We start from the raw sequence: 20,057 nt of genomic DNA on the forward strand, positions 1-20,057 counted from the left end.
TGCAAGCGAGGAAGAACCCAAGGTGCAGGCAAGGAAGCCCTTCCAGCCTTGATGCCAGCAGTGCCAGCTCTCTGCTGGGCCCTGGGTGGGCCCAGCATCATGGCATGGCTGTGCTGAGACATCCCTTAGCTGGTGACCATCACACCCCAGAGATACATTGAGGAGAGCTGACGTGGCTGGCTGGTGTGCATGAGCTTGGAGGAAGATCCTACACCACAATGGCCAATGTGTCTGTAGCAGTGTGATATCTGCAAGGTCCATCTGGTGACTGCAGGCAGCAGTGAGAAGCAAAGTTCTTAGCAAGGCTGAAGAGGCCTGGTGCTGAGGTGGGATAGTGGGTAAGAGGCTGAGTGAAGTGGTGGGGGAAAGAGATGAGAAGGGCTGGGATGAACTTCATGTCTTGGCAGTGCTGAGAACAGCTTATGTGTGTGGATGGATGGGAGCGAGATGGAAGAGACATTTGCTTTACAAAGGCAGCACCACAGAAAGCCACAATATGAACACAAGCTTCTAGATGGTTCTGCAAAGCTTGGATCACCCTGACTCAGGCCCTGAACATCTCTGTCCACAAACCTCAGGCTTTGCTTCAGTCACACTAGCCTTTCCTGCCCCACACCAACACAACATACTTCCCCATACTCAGCACTACCGTCCCGAACCGTGGCCTTCTGCATGTGCACTGCTAATGCAACCAAATATTCTTCTGGGGTACAGCCCCAGACATGCTTCTGCTAGGTGATGGGCAGACTGCCATGCTCAGGGCAGTTGTGAGCCCTCACAGAGTCATTGTCCCTGGAGGTGTTCCAGAACCGTGTGGATGTGGCACTGAGGGACGTGGTCAGTGGGCATGGTGGGGATGAGCTGATGGTTGGACTAAGTGATCTTAGAGGTCTTTTCAAACCTTAATGATTCAATGAATCTATAATTTAGCCTCCAGTAAAACTGCATCTTTCTGTTAGTGGGTCTTTACCTTCTTTCCCTGCTTCCTCCAAGTGAAGGTGAAAGTTTTCAATAAGACGCAACAAAAGCACATTGATGAGGACGAGATAAATGTGGAGAAGGAAAGGACTCAGAGAAAGGGAAGATTTTGAAGGAAATGAAGGAGAGACAGAAAGGGCTGAAAGCAGAGAAAGTGAGATAAGGAGAGAAAGGAAGAAAGCTACAGAGAGTTAAAAGAGAATAAGGACAAAAATAGAGGAGAGGACATGGGAGGCAAGAGGAAGGGCAGGAAAACAGCACAGGCTGGGGCTGCTGGGATGACAAACACAGATATTTTGATGAGGAAAAGGTATTTCTTGTGTTCCTATGGAACACCTGAAGTGGACACCAAGGAAGACATCTTGGTGTTCTTTTATTCTTTAATTCTGGAAAATATAGCTCTTTCCCCCAAGTACTTTGCTGCTTCTCAAATAGATGCTACAACTCACAATCTGTTTCCTTCCACTACTCACTTTCCCTGAACCACAAAATCTGTCAATCTGTCACTTCTCCCATCTATGCACTTCCAAGCTGCCATTTCACTTTGGCAAGCCACAGCAAAGATGGAGATAAAATGCTGGGCCACCGTCCTCTCTGAGCAGTCAGCTACCTTCCCATCCACCAAGAACTCCACCATCTGCCCCAGGGTCTCTCTGTGCCACGTTCTTAAGGGATAAAAACAGGACATGAGCATGCCCCACACCTCCCACATACAAGTGTCCCTGTAAGTCGTTCCCCCACCCCCATTCTCCCCAGACAAGACACACAGCTGAGACACAGAAACAAAAGGAAGATGACTGACAGTCCACTGTGCAAAATACAAACCAAGAATGAAGACAGTTTGGGAAGGGCAGAGAAGATGTCTTTTGGTCCCCCTCCGGCACACAGGTAGGCACACACGCGCACACACACGCACCCTCTCACACACACAGAGGATGCTCCACATGCTTCAGAGACAGGCTCGTGGTAGAGCCAGGGGTAGCAGGGGTGGGTTGTTGTATCCAGAGATACCAGGTGATGTCAGGGGTGTCATTCACAGGTTGCTTTCATGGTTTTCCTCTGTCTCAGAGGTCATTGGGGGCAGCCCTCCATTGTCATTCAGCCGCTTGGCCCTATAGGTCTCATAGTGGATGTTGTGGGTCACTTCTTTCAGGTCCTGAAGGTGAGTCCTGCATGGGATAAAGTGAAGGTGGGGTTGGAAAGAGGATATGATAACCAGCATCAGCATTATCAGTGTTAGCTTTCTGTCTATCATTTTATTCCCCAAGATAAATGGAAGAGATCTTCAGTCAGCCTGGTTAACAAATTTACCCTCTTCCCATACAGGTGCCACAATGTAACAGAGAGACAGAATATCACCATGCAATAGGACGCATAGGCAGCATGCAGGATGTGGACTGAAATCTATTTCTGTGCTTGCCAGTGTCTTGTCTGTCTCAAACCTGCGTCCCTTATCCTGTCACTGAGCAGCACCTCTAAGATGGTCTAGGATAGGCTAGTGGATTCTTTACCACTGACTCCAATCCAAACCTATGTCAGCAACAACTGGTTGTTGGTGGAACCTAACACAAGCAATAGGATTAAAGATGGGTGCAATTACCCTGCTTTTCTTAAGGTGTCCAGATCATACATGAAAACCAACGCCTACTTGACACAGTGATCTAGAGAGGCACTAGAGTACCTACCCCTTAACTCAATCCAACACTACTCCACATCAACTTTTACTGCCTGAAAAGTGCTTTATTTTCCCTCCTGTAAGTGCTATTTCACTCTAAGAAAGTCTCAGGAAGATTCCACTGTCATCAAGAGAAGAGAGACCTGGGCATGACTGTGGCCTTACCTAATGACAAAGTCTCGAAGCAGGGCAAATTCACAGTGAGTGAGGTTTTCCACTGAAAAGAAAGCAAGGAAATGTTATGTTTGATTTTTCAGCAACTTGTTTGTGGTTACAGAGCACGGCAAGGTCATTGCTATGGGACATGCATGTTTCATGTGAGCATAATTCAGAAAGAATGGACAGTTGTGTGAACAGCAGACAAGCTGCCAGGCATTGAGCAGAAATGCTGAGTGGTCACAGGTGGGTTTTCATTGTAAAACTGAGGAGCTCAGCTTCACACACCCCGTGTTATTGAGAATGGTTCTGCCAGTTAGCAGTAGTGGTACCACACTGACAATGGCAGTTCCCTCCAAGCAGAGCTGTTTGAGTTTTCTTCTTGCTTGGTTTCAAAAAACAAAAACACCACACGAAGACAGAAGGCACAGGAGGGTAGCCATGGGGTGTGTTATCAGGACCCTGTTATCATCTCCCAAATGCAAGTTACCTTACCTTCAATGATTCCCCAGGGTGTTTTCCTGCCCAGGACTCTTTTGCCATTCACTTGGTACTCCTTGTCACTGCCCACTACTGCGAAGGGCATGCTTTCCTGCTAGGGAAAACATGTGGAGAGACCTATCAAACCCATTCCAGAGAACAGCACCATCACTGTTCCTTAGCCACCTCTCCTCCTCACACCTCACCAAATGCAAAGCCTTCTGTGAGAGCAAACAAAACTTCACACATCACTGATATCCATAGCATTTTGTGCTCTTGTTTTACAGGTGTCCTTACACCCCCTGGGCTTAGTGTGTACCTTACAGCAATGTCAAAGGCTCCAGAGAGGAGAGTAAAGCTTTTCTGCACACATCTCCAGCATTTCTGAAGGGCAAGGTGACCAGAAAGGAGGTGCTGTGACATACCAGGTGGTGTCTGTCACCCCGGGGCTCCACACAGGAATACTTTGCAGTGAATATTTCTCATCAAGTTTGTAGTTCTTCACTAGAAAATCTCACAATAATCCCCTCAACAGAACACATGAACATTCAAAGCTCAACTACTGAAATGGCTGTACTGAGGAAGGCCAGAAGTCCCTGGGAAGTGGGACAGTAGGTGAGACTATTGTGGGTCAAGATATCTTTACACACAGGAAGAAAGCTCCTGTTTCCAGAGAACAGGGTGCAAGAGATTCTACTGTCCATAAAGCTGTGTTCATAGATTTATCCTGCCTTGTAAACTTCCCTGGACCTGGTAAGGGATTGCAATTACCACAGGAACAAATCTAAAAGACAGTTTATTTCTTACATGTGAGACTACCAAACCCAGGGCAATTAGGCTGAAGAGCAGAACAAATGGTGGTGGCTTCCTCATGAATAGTAACAGTTTGGAGGGGAAGCAGAACCCATCTGGTCTCCCACAGAGTGTGTGATGTGTTGCCAAATGGGAAATGATTAATGAAACTGGGGGAGGTGGGAATTTCTGCTTGGGTTATGACAGCTAGGGGGCTTGAAAGAGCAAGTGTCAGGCTGCCAGGCAGTTAGTTACTGCAGTTTCTTAACAACTACCATGGAAGACAATAAAGTTTCAGTGAACAGTCTAGCCCTAAAAATAATGAGTGGGCTAAGTAAATGCAGCAGCATCACAAAGCCAGGAGGTGCTGTCAGTACAGAGGCAAACTGGTTTATTATCTAGGAAGGTCTAAGTAAATGTGAGGCATTTAGGGAATAAGACCAAGAAGTTCTGCTATGACTTTTGAGTTTGTGCACAAGCAGTGACTGAGGGAGGGGAAGGACCCCATGTGCCAGTCAGTCACAAGATGACCACGAGTCACCAGTGTGATGCAATTGTTTAGAGAGGACATGTGGACTGGAGGCTTATCAGTTCAGATCTCAGAAAAGACAGGGGAGCATTGGGTACCCATACTGGTGCCAGAAAATCAAATCAAACTAGAGTAGGCACATAAAAAAGTGATAATGGAATATGGGAGAATGGGAAGCTTGTCCAAAGGAGCTTGTCTCATTCAGCCGACCAGAAGAAGACCAGCACAGGAAGATTGTTCTCTAGCTGATGGGACCAGTAGACAGGAGAAATGTTCAAGTCAGTGTTAGCACAAGAACACATAGAATCCTGTCTACAACCTGGCCATGAACAAACACAGGCTGAAAGTTAGACAGTTTCTACCTCTCTGAGGTAGGAAGAATGAGACATTCTTTCTCACAGGGGTTGGCAGGGCAAAGCACTGGACTGCTTTTCAGGTAGAATTTGGCCTGAGCTCATGAGATGGTTGTTTGGGACAGGGGATGAACTTGGTCTTTTGGTCCTCAGCAGAGGCCAAACAGAGCATTCAGCAAAAGGAGGTGAACTGCAGTCCTTTCTCAATCAGCCTTCCTAGCACCCTGTGGAGATGACAAGGACAAATTAAATTAGGAAAGATAAATGGCATTCTCTTGTGTCCATTGCACCTTTCACTCAAGAACCATGAAGCACTTAAAACCCAGTGATATACGTCTGTTTTATTAAATCTGACCAGCTCTCAACCGCCCCTTCCCCTCCCACAGTAAAATGTTTCCTACCCTGATTTTGTCGTTTTCTGTTTTATCCTCCAGGTCCTCATCAAATTCTTTCTGGGGGTAAAACTCGATCCCATTCACTTCTAGCTCTTTGCGCACCTGAGCAGAGAGACATTTTGGAGCACAGTGACACAAACCTGAAGGGAAGGCAGGCAGGATGGTTTGGCAGACACGTGTGGGACATCCTTCCAGAGGGGAAGGGCTGGAAAGATCGTCCCCACTGAGTAGTGAAGCAAAGTGAGGACACATGGCAACAGTGACAAGTCTTTCTTCCCCAGCCCAATCTACTCGTTTGGCTCTGTAATTCTCATGACAGAACATACAATGGAATGTCACAGGGATGCCAACTGTCCTTCCCCTTCTAACGGCTGTGATCTCAGAGCCATGGACAGCTACTTCTTCAGGGCAGTGCCAGGACTTACACACCAATCCAAAGGTGGACTCTGAGTGCCTGGGGACTGAGCTGAAGTCCCAGCAGAAGGGATACAGCTCATTTCTCCCATCTTCCAGACAGGGAAGGGAGGGATCCCGTGCAGAAGGAGAGATACTCACTCTTTGTTTGAATTCGGTCTTCTCCTCCAAGGTCATGGTGTCAGCCTTGGCAATAACCGGGATGATGTTCACTACCTTGCTGAGATGTTTCATGAACTCCAGGTCCAAGGGCCGCAGGCTGCAGCCCAAGAAGGAACAACATGGAAGGGGTCACTTTACCCTCCTTGCCCTTCATCCTAGTGACTCTCCCAGCATCAGGGCATCAGTGAGACCTCCATGTTCCATCCATCCTGCCCACTCCCAAAGAAAGCACAATGGTGTTTCTCCTGCCTTTGTTATCCAGACCCTTTCAAACCCTGTGATGCCTAAAGTTAAGCTAATAGTATACAGCCCTGCTGGTAGGACTCCTGGTCCCATGACTGACACTTAGCAGTACAGGGTGTGTATCTGCCACAGTGACGTGAAGGGGATGAGGAAGGAGAGGGAACTGCATACATACGAGTGGCCCGTGGGGGAGATGAAATAGAGGCAGCAGTGCACTCGCGTGTCTGGAATTCGTTTCTTCCTTGCAATATTCACCTCCTCTTTCAAAAATTTTTCATATTGTTCGTTGATGTATTTCTCAATAGGCTCCCAGCTGTTAAGGTAGGAGAGAGAGTTGAATAGACAGGTACAAATCTCATATTCCTGCCCATGGTGTTCCCAGCTCTGATAGCAGTAAAGCAGACTCTGGCATTGAAAAAAATAATAACAATTAAAAAAATCCACCACCGGTGAAGATGCTTAAGAGTTTTCCAGCTGTGAAAACTGCTATGGAAATCAGTGGTTATATCAGTGGAAGAGAGAAAGAGAGGCCTGATGGTGCCATGGCAGGGGGCTGCTGGGGGCCAGTCTTTGTAAGAAATCTTGGAAAAATTTGAATTGCCTGATTCTGGGCAGAACAGCTCAATTTTTAGCTAAAAGGGCATATGTAGAATTTGGTGGAACTCAGTCTGGGAAGGGGATTAGAGTTTTTTGCCTGGTTTCCTGGCAGTGAATTGGTCTGGCAGCATGGCTGCATTTTACCAGCACTGGGGGTGAAGAGTTGAGAGCAAAATGGGGGGGGTGTTTCCTACTGTTTGAGTGGGAGCAAGGGCTTTAAGGCGCAGAAATAGTCACTCACTATTTAATGTGCACAAACCTCTGAGCACACATGTAAACCTATGGAGCTCAAAATTCTGCCTCCCAATTACTGACCCCAGTGTGCAATAGGATCCCAGACACTTTCCAAGACAAATAACTAAGCATCACTCCATGTATCAACTTAACTGCAGTCCCCATAAAGGTCTTGACTGGGTAAAACTCACCAGTTCTCATTGTTGATCTGGTCTCCGAATCCCGGGGTGTCAATCACTGTCAGCTTCATTTTGACTCCACCTTCTTCAATAACTGAGAAAGAAATTGCAAATCATCATACACCTCCCTGGGAACCTGCTCCACCATGAGGTATGTCCGTGTGTCTTACAAGAGAACCACGGTACCCTGCCCTCATCTCTGACTAGCAAGCACAGCCAGGTCAGGCTGGGTCACTCCTCAACAGCTGTGACCCCACTTGAGTTCCTGACTCTAAATTTTGGTAACCTCTGCATCAAAGCTACCCAATACCACTCTTCTACAGGAGAATGGATTTGCGCTTATTATGTAGCCCACATAACTTACACAGCTTGTCCTCTCCTCCACATATCATCTTGAATTTGGAACGATGCTCACTGCTCCTCACTGTTTAAAAGATATGATGAAGTTTTGCCATGAGAAGATGTGCTCTGCCAGGTTTCAGATAGGACCCAACAGTGCAGATGATATAGAGCATAAAATGTCTACAGATAGGAATCACAAGGGTTAATCCACACACGCAGACCAATGTCTTGGTAGGGGAAAGACCTCTAGCGTTTTTTCTACCTCTTACTTTTGTCTATGAAATCAGTGGGATGCACTACTGCTTAAGAAAAGCATTGTATAAATCTGAGGTCACCAAAGCCTGGCACTTCTCCTTTAGCTTCCCATGGAGAAAGGGCTGCCTTTCAACAAAGTACTGGGTTCTTCTGCAGGACCATGCAGAAGCATCGGCTTTGCCTGCATCCCAGCAGCCTGGCTCTTACCATGCCCAATGGCTTTGATCTCCACAGTCTTGGGGATCTTCTCCTCCCGGTTCCAGCCTGAAGATTTGCGGCTCACCTGGGATTTGAAGAGGGTGTTCACCAGTGTAGACTTTCCCAGCCCACTCTGACCTGAGGATTGCAAAGAGGAAGCTTATGACATCTGCCACAGCCCAGCAATGGCAGCAGACTCAGAAGAACAGAGACAGATTGAAGAAGTGTCATTGGTATCTAGGTGCCATTTCAGGTTGGATAATAAGAATTTTTTTTTCTTCAAAAGAGTGGTGATGCATTAAAACATACTGCCAAGGGGAGTGGTGGACTCACCATCCCTGGAGGTGTTCCAGAACCGTGTGGGTGAGGCACAGAGGACATGGTCAGTGGGCATGGTAGGGATGGGCTGATGGTTGGACTGGGTGATCTTAGTGGTCCTTTCCAACCTTAATGATTCTGTGATTATCCCAGAGTGAGCAATGTCTGATCCTTCATGCCCTCCCTTCAGGAATTGCACTTCCACCTGGCTTTGTGGGAGAGCATCCAGCCATGGTTCCCAGTTTGTCCACCAATCCCTGCCTACCTACAACCATGATGTTGAAGTCAAAGCCTGTCTTCATGGTCTTCTTGCGCATCTGCTCAATGATAGTGTCAATACCAATGTAGCCCAGTAAGTTGGCATTAATGCCCACAGGTTTCATCGGCACAACTGGCTTTTGTCGTGGCTCTGGGACTAGCTCAGACATGGCTGCTTCGTTTTTGCTCTCCACTGGTCCTGCACAAGGAGAAAGGTTGAGAAATCATCACTTGGGTGTGATAAGGACCTCCCTGCTGCCCTGTGGAAGGCAGCTTTAAGAGTCCATTTCAAGGGCTGCTGAGCATGACAAGACAGCAGGATTTAAGCAGTAATGTTCTTCATGGAGGAACATCCACTTGAGCTTCCAGCATACTCTTCTACATATCACTGTGGATGAGGAGTTGGACAAGCAGACCTCCCTGAGCACAGAAAGCATTGGTCACTATCTCCAAACAGCAGCAGCAGGCCTAGTGAGGTTGGCTGAGCTCCTAATCAGGGGCCAGAACCCCAGTGTGTGTATTCTGTTTGATTTGCCTCCCAGTTCTCACCAGGATCCACAATCTCCACATCTGCCTTCTGCCCACAGATCGGCGCAGTTTGTCATACCTACCCATAAACTGTGTTTTGTCCTCCCTCCCCTCCCTGCTTCTTCTGTGCAAAATAAATCAGCAGAGAGAAAGGCCCTGAGGGCTTCCTAGCCTCCCTGACTCTTTTTCGGGTGATGGCACACACAGCTTGGGGCAGGCCTTGGCTGTTCTCCATCTCTCGCCTCATTAGTGAGTAGCTCCCACTCACCACAGAAGGAAGCTGGAGGTTGGGAGAGGACAAAGCACGAAGGAAAGCTGTTATTGGTGAGTAAAGGAGGCATGAGGGATGGATCTGGAAAGGCAGATGAAGAGGGGATGGGAATCAAGCACCCTTCATATACAGCCAGCTGCAAACTGGAGCTTCTCCCATTCTAATTACTGTGCTTTGTCTCATTAGATGGTTATTTTTCCAGGACAAAGACAACATGCTGTTTTGCTTGGTAAGCACTCCTCGTATTTTGGGTGCTACTTTCATACAAGTTTATCACGCTATATCCCTTTCCATCATTTCAGCAGGGTTTGTTTTTGCTTCTCTCAGCAGATCCCAATGTCTGCAGAAGAGCAAGTGAGTGGCCAGGCTGGTGACTGCCATTTGGGGAGACACACGGACTGGGGTCACTGACAGCACCAGGAGCTGCTCAGCTAAAACAGGCCAGGGACTGGGGAGATGAGGAAGATTTTGTTCATGGACAGGTGGTCCTGAAGGTCTCAGCTTTGAGCCAGCTCTGCTGGAGGATGCTCCTGCCTCTCTTACTCATGGAGCAGCACCTAGCGGGGCCAAGGCACAAGACAGAGTGCTGGCCAAGCTGAACTGGCAGTTAGTAACACCCCGTGCTGCTGGCAGAGGCAGTCTGCCTATCTGAGCACTTTTCACCCCAATGCTCTCCTCCAGCCGTCACAGCTCACCTGTGCTCTCCTGCTGACAGAGCCTTCCCTGAGGCTTCATGTGTCTTTTTCCAGCTTTCTCAGAGCTGCTTCCAGCCAGGAAAGCCCACTGCATAGAGGGACGAGTCAGCCAGCTCTCCTCTACCCTGCCCTTCACTTGTCCTGTGCCACCTGTACTATCGTCACATGGCTGGGCTTTGTCCCAAATCTTGCAGTGCCCACACAGAGCCCTGCTCAGTATCTTTCCAGTGTTGGGATGACTATGGAGAAGACTGAAGGCAGAGAGTAAGCAGAGCCTTCGCTATTTGTTCCTGGCCACAATCTGCCAAAGCCTGCCAGAGCAGCCTGTGTTGGGGTCTCACCTACTCCAGAGTGTGGGAGAAGGCAGAGCAGGGTGAGATGGAAGAAGGGAGCTGGCAGCCACCCTCAGGGGCTCACTACAAGGCTGATAACCCATCCCTCAGTCTTGCTGTGCTGAGGGACACTTTGCCAACTGTTGTTGCTGGCTGCTGTGGACACTGCAATACTCAGCTGTCTCTTGTCAGCTTTCACTACTTGAGTGGCTGGAGTACATATTTGAGAGTCAGATCCCAGCAGCCTGAGCACATTATAAGAAACCCCAAGATCAAGAAAAAAACAAAACAAAACAAAACCTCCAGAAGACTTCTTAAATACTTCCTGGACTGCTTATCAGTAGCATAGGTCTGGGAGTTCTGATTTCAGAGTCAGAAGATCTGAGGGTAGAGAATACACCTTTTATCACAGTCACTTGCCTTCCTCTCCATGTAGGGTGCTTCCCTCACAGGCTCTAAATGGGAGCCTGCATTTTACAAGGGGATACCTGAGTGCTTTATGCTGTGATTTTCCATCTCTTGGCTCCTATGGAGGAATTCAAGAAGACAACTGAGGGCCAGCCAGCAGTAGGTCAGGGCATACAGGACTGGAGCCAGAGCTGTGGGGCACCTCAAGCCACGAAACATGCCTGTCTTGTCCCCTCAGGACAGCTCTGCTTTAGGGGCTGTGATGCTACTGCTGCTAAGCTTCATGACAGCTCCGACTGAATGGTCAAGGGGTAACATGCATCCCAGGCACATCCCATCGTCTCACTGACCATTCGCCCCAGTATATCCATTGACAGAGAGCTGTGGTCAGTGCAGCTGTGATGAAAAGAGGGTTAGCCAAGGTTAACCACTCGCATCCTCTGTTTGCATTACCACTCATTTCCCTGCTGCTTTGTTCTGTGTGCTAAGAAGAGCTGATTTAAGAGGGTGGCTGCGGTGATGGGCTCCCTGTCTGCAGGCAGAGCTTGCAGGGACAAGAATGGCTGTGGGTGCCCAGGAAGGCCCTGGTCAGCTCTGCCAACCCACCCCAAAATGTCTCCCCTAAAGGCCACAGCCAGCAATGGGCACCACTACTGCACCACATGCATGACAGAGATGGCCCTGCAGGCCAGCTGTGGGCTCAGACATGAGGGTCTCCATCCACAGTGTCCTGGGGCAGAGCAGACCCGATAACCTACATAACAGTCTTATCCCCTCCCCCTGCCTTCCCATCCTTTGTCTGAGTGGCATGAGGGAGGGGGTGGGAGGGAGGCTGCAAGCAGCCAGCCACCACCACAAACCAGCTCCCAGCTCAGGAAAGCTGCTTCATTCCCATGCAACAGATCCACAGCCTCACTGTAGCTCTCCTGCCCCAATAGAAGACACTGACCCTTGTGTGTCACGCTCTTTTGCCACCCATGTGGCCCCAGACCCGTGTCCCTGACCCCCACCCTGAACATCACCAGGTATTTCAAGCTGGGCAGTGGAACCTATCCCAGCCTTTTGGGCTGCTGCAGCCTTGCTGGCAACAGTCTTCCTCCATGTGCCCTCATTGCTCTGCAGAGGGCTTTGGCTGCAGCCAAATCTAGGGCAGCATGTGCTGAAGCCTCTCCAGAGACACAGGAGCTGGAGATGACAGTGCTGGCCCATCCCCAGCTGCACCCCAAGGCAAGGGAACGCTGAGCACCCCAGAACCGGGGCATCCACCCCACCAGAGCTGCCTGTCCCCAGCCCACCCACCAGCTCCCACGCAGGTGCCTGGGGAGCAGCACAGAGCATCCCCACCACCCCATCAGCAACAAGAGACAAGGCAGCGGCTGAGCAGCTCATGGGCTTTCCCTGCCCTGGACCAGCTGGGATTATCTCTGTCTTTCAGAGCAGCCCCTGGCGACAGATACTCTGCATCAGCACCACAACCGCCAACCCCGCTCCTGCTCCTTCAATGCTACCATTGAAAGATGAGAAGGAAAAATACGAATCTGATTCCCCCCGCTGCCCTTTGGAGATACTCATCCCCAGCAGTGCAGGGGCACAAGAAGCCAAAGAATCCCTCCGGCATCGCCCAGCCCTGCCGGCCCGCAGCATCCTACCTTTGAACATGAAGCTTCCTTTGTCTGTGAGCACTCTCCCGAGGGGGTGGCTCTGCCCCCACTGTCCTAAGCTTGATGCTGGCGCAGAGCGGTGGGCTACAACACTCCGCTTTTACCTCTCTCTTTCTTCCCTGTCCTCTTCTCCCCCCTCTCCTTCCCCTCCTTCTCCAGCGGCTATTTCAGCCGAGCGGAGATGCTGGTGCTGCTCCTGCTGCCACTGTCATGTGACCTGAATATTAAACATCGCTGCAAAATCCCCTCCGCCCGCGCACCCTCCCGAGCTCCATCCCCACTCCCCACGGGGTGAGCACGGCGGTGGGGATGGAGGAGCACCACAGATGGGCTTCAGGAGCCATGAGGGGGCCCTCCCCCCCCCCCACCCCCCCCCCACCCCCCCCACCCCCCCTACCACCTTCTCCCTCCCGAGCATCCCTGGTTGCAGCTGTCTGTTTGCAGAGGGGTTATTTAACCCTTTGTGGATGAGAAATCATGCTCCCTGCCTGGATATTTCTTTATTTTAGGGGATGGCGAGGCCTCATGGAGAGGGGGAATTGGGAATTGTGAACAGCTCGTTAAGACCCATTTGTCCTTCAGCTCCATTTGCGGAGGCGTGAGAAACCTCTCTCCTCCCTTGGCACTGCAACCGCTGGCTGCCTGCCCCCAGTGCAGAGACACAGCCGTCCCCTGTGTATGTGTGTGCATGTACATATATGCACACGCATGTGCAAGGTGCTGCTGGTTATGTCTGTCTTGTCTGCTTCACAGCAGGGTGCCCTTTCCCTCTGTATTTTCTCTTCCAAGATCCCACACCATGCACCATGGCCTCCCCAAGCTGTGCCAGGACACCACCATTTCAACAGGGCGATGCCAGCACCCAACTCTGGGGAGTGGGTGTCTTCCCCCACAAGCCTGCACAGCACAGCTGCCTTGGGACAGACAGGCACAGACAGACAGACATGGTTCCCTTCCAGAAACCAGCCTCACTTGGCTCTCCACTGCCCCTCTGTCAGAGTGAGGGGGAAACTTCCCAAGCCCCTGCACTGCCCCATGCATCATCCCTGATGCCCCCCCAGCCCACCTCACAGCACACACCCACCAGTGCATAGGTCCCTGGTGCCCGACATCTTCTCTACAGATGCGACCTCATCCCCTCCATGTCCTGACGCAGGCCGTGGGCACGGGGCCACGGGGGTGATGGGGGCCGGGACCCGCAGCCGCTGCCAGGGAGGCCCCCCCGCCCCCTGCCGCAGAGTGACCCAGAGGCAGCTCCGCTGGGTGGGGGCACCAGTAGGGCCATCTCTTCGCGGCAGGGGACCAGGGATGCGGCTGGGGCCGGCCAGCCGTGAGGCAGGAGGGCAGAGGGCCGAGGCGATGTCCTTCTCCATGTTGGGCAGAGGCGCGAAGGCGTGAGTCGGCTGGGCCCAGCAGGGTGATGCTGCTGGGGGGCCCAGCCCTGACCCGCCACAGGGCTGAGGGCTGCTGAGGACTCTCCACCGAGCGGCCGCCGTCCTCCCGAGCAGCCTGGGCACCCGCCTCCAGCCACCACAATGGGCCACTTGTGGCCTGCCCAATGTGCCCCCACTCTTGCTGTCCGGCTGCTCCCACCCCCGCCATTCCCAGAGCTGTGGCAGTCAGGCCGTTCTGAGGGCCAGCCCCACACACAGCCCCATGTCCTCCTTGGTGGCATCTCTGTTGACTGTGGGTCCGCTGGTGGCAGGCTGGCTCTTTAGCAAAGTGAGCTCAATTTACAAAAGATAACAAAACATTTTGAATTTTTTAAATGTTTTCCCTTTGTATCTCCCTCTCTCTCCCTCTTTTTTTTTCTTCTTTTAATTTTCAAATGGCAAATTCCTCTTTAACAATGTCTGCCCCAGCAAGGAAGCAAGTGGTGCGTGGATACTCCACCGCCTTCATGTTCCCTTGGCCAAGGCCATGAATAGGGTTGGTGGTGTTCCCACAGCAGGGACCAAGGGGTGGGGCTGAGGCTGGGAGATGCCATCATCACCCCATACATCACATGGCAAGGAGTTTGGGCAGTGCACTCTCTGCAACTATCTGAAAGACCCTACAACAACCTGAAAGGAGGTTGTGGAGAGGTGGGGTTTGGCCTCTTCTCCCAGGTAACAGTGATAGGACAAGAGGTGAAGGTCTCAAGTTGTGCCAGGGAAAGTTCAGGTTGGATATGAGGAAGAACTTCCCCGAAAGAGCAGTGCTGCAGTGGCACAGGCTGCCCAAGGAGGTCGTGGAGTCACCACCGTCCCTGGAGGTGTTTCAGAGCCGTGTGGATGTGGCACTGAGGGACAATGATGATGGGGATGGGCCTGCAGTTGCGCTCAGTAATCTTAGAAAATTGTTCCAACCTTAATGATTCTATGATTCCTACACATGGTGAAGAAAAAGGAGAATGAAAAGTGTGAGTACAACTTGATGCTGCCCAGTGTTTTCCAGCACTAAGCATCTTCTCCAGTGCTTTGTGCAGCTTAATTCAGTATCTGAGACTTCCCCTCTGCCTCAGATTCTTTTCACAGCTCTCATTGAGAAGACAGTCTCAGCTTTCAGCCAGCATTTGCCTTTCACTTAATTGTTCCCAGACACCCCTCCTGCATGCCCAGAGCAGAAACCCTGCCAATGGAGAGCTGCTGGGCCCTCAAGGAACCAAACCAAGTGCTCCTGTCTAGAGGCAGATCCCGGGGGGAACAGCATGGAAACAACACAACAGGTACATGGTTTGCACACACGTTTATTCTGCTGTAGACTCTATTGACAATAGTACTTAGTGAGCTGTGGAGAGATCATGGCACGGAGCAGGGCAGTGGGCTGGGGCAGGAATGTGATCGATAAAGCTGGGTACAGTACTTGGTTCCACTCAGCACAATTCTTTTCCCAGCCCCAAGCAACCAAGGCACAACAAATATGGCATGCACCTGTGTGAGGCTGCACCTGTGTTTTGAGGCTTTGCTCAGCACAAGTGAGCACAAGTTTTGGCACGTGAGTTAACCTGCTGGCTCCATTTCCCCACTAAGAGAGGCTCCTCAGACAGGGGGCTCACATCAAGACCCCCAGTGCTAGTCTGGATGGGATGGGTTTCAATTTCTCTGGCTTGGAACAGAGACAGGCAGCTCCCACCAGGGTGCCTGGTGTTGGTGGGGAAGGTAATAGTTGTACTAGATCAGTCTGGGAGGATGAAATATACCAGAAAGGCCTCATATTAACTGGATGTTAATCCCCTCCTGAGCCAAAACCCTCAGAGAAAAAAATTGTCTCTTACCCCCCAGAACATGATCAAGGGCTCATCGCTCACTCACACCAGCCCAATGCCTGGGACCTTGTTCAGGGAGCAAGACAGAAGGGCAGTGTGTTGTCCCTTCTCAGGGACATGCAGGTGGAGGGATGGCTCACAGCTTGTGCTGAAGTGACAGCCAAGGAGCAGCAGCACAGAGCTGGAGCCTACCCGCACTGAAGAAGGCAGCTGTCAGAAATGTGTCCTGTCTTGTGCCGTGGTAAGGAGCAGAAGGGTGGGCAACTCGGAGAAGTCTATGTGACAGATCTGGAGAGCTGCAGAGCAGCACTGCATGACACAGGGCTTGGATGGATCTCTTCAGTAACGATGTTCAGTGCAAAGGTAGAGCTCTTGAAAACATTAGACTATGAGCACGAGGCTCTGTAGTTCTCCATCTCCAAAACCCCAACAGAAAATCAGAGCATCCTCAGTAGGGTTGGTTTCAGAATATTGCTAAGCCCTTGTTTGGCAGAGCTTCACTTAGCCTGTTACCCCTGCAGAGACCTCCTAGGGTTGTGCCAGGAAGCCAGGCAGCTCCAGCTCAGGTGACAAACATGGGTCCCTTTGTGTGAATGGCTCCAAGAGGTGACATCATCCCTGGGGAGGAGCAGAAACTCTTGGCTGGAGGATGGGCTGCAAGCTCATGGAAAGCCCTAAGCCTGCCGTGCTGTACAAACCTGAGGAGCATAGGGCCAGAGGGTGGGTGGCCAGCAGGGCACCCAAGTCAGCAGAGCACGAGTGCTGACCCAACACCTCTGGCCATCCATCCACCTAGTGGGTGCGTCAGACCTCGGGCACCCCGAAGGCCAGGTTGTCTCGAATCATCAGTGTCTTCCGAAGATCTCGTTCCATGATCGGCCTCTGTGTTCGCCACTTGTGGGCTTCCTGGAGGCCTGGCTCAAAGTAGTAAATGCAGGCTCCAAAGCCCACCAGAATGAGGATGGAGATCATCAGGTACACAGGCACAAACCAGTCCAAGAAGTGAGGCATGGCTGCTGGAGAAAAGGGGAGACAGTTTGTGGAGCACCCAGAAAGCAGCTCCACCATAAGCAATGGGTCCCACCACACCTCCTACATCCCTCTTCATGCCCCATGAGATACTGGGACAGACTGCCCATAAAAACTGTGAATGAAGGGGCTCGGAACAGGATGGGCTTTGAGGTCCCATCCAACCCAAACCTTTCTATGGGTCTATGATTCCATCATGTGTCTGAGCCTCACTTTGGCTCCCTTGAGACCTTCTGTTTGTGGGCTTTTAAAAATTTTTTTAAATATCTCAGCAATCAATTGATTGAAACACACCCAGAAGCATTCATATGCTGAATGGCACTGGCAGCACAAGTCCCCATCCCTGCTCCCAGGCTCCCAGTGGGAAGTGTGTGAACGTGACTTCTATTTCTGCTCTCTGATGAACATTTTTGTGGCACAGGGCTAGATCTGAAACGAGCTGCAATTCTTGCTAACATAAGCAAGAAGTTTCCAGCATCAGAGGGATAAAAAAAATGATTCCCTCCCACCTATTGGCAATGGATTCTGGATATATATCTGTTCTGCTATGATGGCAGAGGAGAGCTTAGCAGGTTTTGGTTCCTCATGTCATCATGCTCCTTTGCATTCAGAGCATTCTGGTTTGCCCCCCATTTTGCTGCCAGTGCCATCTCCGAGTCTTTAAGCATTTATCCTGATTTCTTTCCACTCTCGCCTGCTTTCAAGTGCTGAAAAGGGGGACATTCATTTGTGAAGATGTCGCCTTTCTGGAGCAGCGCTGCAGATTTTAAATGTGCGTTAACCCTTGCAGGACCGGGGCATCTTAGCATCCCTGCGGGACACCCGCAGCCTCTCAAAGATACAGTACGGCAGCTGTCGTAGCCCTGGGGGGCCTGCTGCAAGCGGTGGGGGCGGTGGCAGGGAAAGGGGTCTGCAAGAGATGGGACACAGCGGTGCGGAAGCGATGCCCGTTCAGAAGCGATGTGCCTGCCTGCACGCAGGCGATGAGGGCACAGATGAGCAGCAGTTGGCCCAGGCCACCGCACGACCCCCCCGAGCCCAGAGGAGAGCACCCCGTTCCCATGCATCGCCCCCTTACCTCCTCCTTCGGCCGCAGGCGGCAGGACGGGGCCGCTCCCCCCGGGATGAACGGGGCCGCTCTCCGCGCTGCCGGTGCCGGTGCGAAGCGGAGCGCGGGGCTGCAGCGAGCGGCGGCGGGAGGCGGGGACAGCGGCAGCCTCCTCCCGCGGGGCGCCCGGGGCTCCCCCAGAGACCCCATCCCCTATCCCCGGAGGAGGAACCAATTGCATCCACCGTCGGGCTGGAAACAGCCCCAGTTTAGGTACCGGGATGCTGGCAGAAGTGGTTCTGAGACTGCATGAATCCATTCCCAGATGGCAGTAACTTGGATGGAGATGGGAATGACCCAGCTGCTTGCTGACTCCTCCTTATTATTATTATTATTATTATTATTATTATTATTATTGCTGTTGTTGTTGTTGTTGTTGTTGTTGTTGTTGTTGTTGTTGTTGTTGTTTCATCCCTGCTGCCCACTGCAGTGAGGTTTGCAGGGCTAATAAACACCACAGCACCATCCAAGCCCCAGAGCGGAGCTCGTACACACCCATATCCGTATATACAGTTTGCAGAAGATTCCATTCAGGTTCAGAGGGGTGAGCCCTCTCCTCAAGAAACCTGTGGCTCATGTGTTCCTGTTGATGCCATTGACAGGTGTTACACTGCCAGTCACCGTCCCCCACTGCTATCTCATTCAGGCAGGGCTGTGCAAGGCTTCCTTCCCATCCCTCTGCCCACTGCAGCCCTGTGCAGCCAGTGGTGGCCATGCCTCAGGTGCTGCAACAGCAGCACGCTGTGCGTGATGGTTTCCCAGGTGCTGTCACATCAGTGATTTCTCAGCAAGCAGTCACTGACGTGCCACGTGCAGCTCAGCCACATGGAAACGCTGCAGCTGCATCTCAGCTTCCACTGTGGGTACAGCTGCTACATGCCACTTGGCATCTCCCAGGCATAACTACACACAGACTGTCCTACTCCATGCCCACAAGAGCAGCTCCAGGCAGGAATCCCTGTGTGTGGGCCTGCTTGAGCAGCCCAGCAGCATGGGAGTGGCTGTGCTGCTTGGAACTGTGCACTCTGGGGAGCTGTCCAGGCTATAGAATCTTTACGGTTGGAAAAAACCTCTAAGATCACCCAGTCCAACTGTCAGCCCACCCCACCATGCTCACTAACCACGTCCCTTTGTGCCACATCCACACGGTTCTTGAGCAGCTCCAGTGACTGTGACTCCACCACCTCCCTGGGCAGCCTGTTCCCAGCCCCAGCTTCCTCTGTGCGCTTGTGCAGCCACAGCTTTACCTGAGAGAGCTTTGATGTGAGACCTTCATGGCAAGAAAACCACGAATGGAGAAAAAGGAAAGGGTCATGAAGCCTAAGGCAGATGTTTTTTGTTGTTAATGTGCCAATGGAAACTCCCCCAGGTTCGTCGGTGGAGGAAAAAACCCCAGCAAAAGGCACGGATCCCCCAACTCTGGCTGTCACTGGTGCCTTGGGTCAAGAAACCCATTGGGAAGCCTTGTTGAGTTGTTCAAAAAGACATGGAGATGTACACTTTAATATAAAGAGCATAATGGAAAAAGACGACTAACGTTGGGTCTAAAGACAGCTGGGGGGAGCCTTTGCCAAAGGAAACCGAAGTTGCCAGCAACATATGTGGAAATGTCATTAGTTTCTCTAATAACATGCAGTTGCTGCAATTTACATTTGTGCCTGCTGGGAGAGAGCAAGGGCACCCCGATGTGTGCACCTGCACCCCGCAGAGCTCCGCTGGCAGCATGGGGCAGCCAGGAGCCGCCTGGGTGCTCACAGGCACCGTGAGGTTGTGCTGTAACCTGGCAGCGGCTCAGCACCACGCGGCCCTACGCTGTCCCCCGGCTGGGACGAGGGAGAGAACTGGAAACAGAATTGAACTCGCAGGTTGAGATAAAAGCCATTTATTAACACAGACGAGGAACATGGAAACAAATAGGCAGTGATAACCGTTGAGCACAAACGGGGAGCTCTGCCACGACTGCAGCCTCCCATCCCCCCGCCGACCTCTGCAGCAGCCAGAAATATCTGCCATCACTTCTGCTTCACCTGCCATGGCGCTGGCGACGAGCTGAGCCGTCTGCCTGTGTCAGGATCAAAGGCGGCGTGATGTCAGCCTCCATCACAACCCCTGCAGCGCTCATCGGAGGAGAAAACTGTGTCGGTCTGAGCGGGGCACGGGGCGAGGAGCAGGGCGGCAAGAGGAACCTGCCCCGCGGGTTCTGCGCGCCCCACGCTCACG

At 51.6% G+C, this 20,057-nt stretch overlaps 3 protein-coding genes across 6 annotated transcripts in view; all 3 read right to left on the reverse strand.

Moving 5' to 3' along the window:
- The window catches only part of CCDC134 (coiled-coil domain containing 134), a 166,200-nt gene that overhangs the window by 92,942 nt on the left and 53,201 nt on the right, over positions 1–20,057 (reverse strand). The gene's annotated exons all lie outside the window — the stretch shown is intronic.
- SEPTIN3 (septin 3) lies at positions 1,735–13,841 on the reverse strand. Of its 3 annotated transcripts, none has more exons than XM_065742796.1 (10): positions 13,538–13,841; positions 8,566–8,757; positions 7,992–8,120; positions 7,200–7,281; positions 6,353–6,490; positions 5,914–6,031; positions 5,365–5,460; positions 3,305–3,404; positions 2,819–2,870; positions 1,735–2,147 (listed from the first exon to the last, which is right to left on the reverse strand). In XM_065742796.1, exons 1-10 carry the CDS (start codon positions 13,824–13,826, stop codon positions 2,012–2,014), a joined length of 1,332 nt encoding a protein of 443 aa, XP_065598868.1. In that variant the 5' UTR covers positions 13,827–13,841; the 3' UTR covers positions 1,735–2,011. The 3 variants fall into 3 exon arrangements, with proteins under 3 accessions (XP_065598868.1, XP_065598867.1, XP_065598866.1); XM_065742795.1 differs by lacking the exon at positions 13,538–13,841 and adding an exon at positions 12,442–12,659 and having other exon boundaries at positions 3,305–3,401; XM_065742794.1 differs by lacking the exon at positions 13,538–13,841 and adding an exon at positions 12,442–12,659.
- On the reverse strand, positions 15,817–17,907 carry SMIM45 (small integral membrane protein 45). Of its 2 annotated transcripts, XM_065741279.1 has the most exons (3): positions 17,808–17,907; positions 16,399–16,716; positions 15,817–16,318 (listed from the first exon to the last, which is right to left on the reverse strand). In XM_065741279.1, the coding sequence occupies exon 2, from the start codon at positions 16,709–16,711 to the stop codon at positions 16,505–16,507; it is 207 nt and encodes a 68-aa protein (XP_065597351.1). In that variant the 5' UTR covers positions 16,712–16,716; positions 17,808–17,907; the 3' UTR covers positions 15,817–16,318; positions 16,399–16,504. The 2 variants fall into 2 exon arrangements, with proteins under 2 accessions (XP_065597351.1, XP_065597350.1); XM_065741278.1 differs by lacking the exon at positions 17,808–17,907 and having other exon boundaries at positions 16,399–17,737.

This window comes from Cyrtonyx montezumae, unplaced genomic scaffold, assembly GCF_038088225.1.
Source record: "Cyrtonyx montezumae isolate F1298 unplaced genomic scaffold, pur_monq_1.0 scaffold_3, whole genome shotgun sequence".
Taxonomy (NCBI): Eukaryota; Metazoa; Chordata; class Aves; order Galliformes; family Odontophoridae; genus Cyrtonyx; species Cyrtonyx montezumae.

Excerpts from the sequence above, each read along its gene's own strand:
- SMIM45 (XM_065741278.1), bottom strand. The coding sequence starts at position 16,768 with ATGGTGGAGCTGCTTTCTGGGTGCTCCACAAACTGTCTCCCCTTTTCT.
- SEPTIN3 (XM_065742796.1), bottom strand. The coding sequence starts at position 13,826 with ATGGAGAAGGACATCGCCTCGGCCCTCTGCCCTCCTGCCTCACGGCTG. Across the intron at positions 8,121-8,565 it reads CTTCAACATCATGGTTGTAG|GTCAGAGTGGGCTGGGAAAG; the intron begins GTAGGCAGGGAT and ends TGCAATCCTCAG. Across the intron at positions 6,032-6,352 it reads ATCTCCCCCACGGGCCACTC|CCTGCGGCCCTTGGACCTGG; the intron begins GTATGTATGCAG and ends CTTGGGCTGCAG.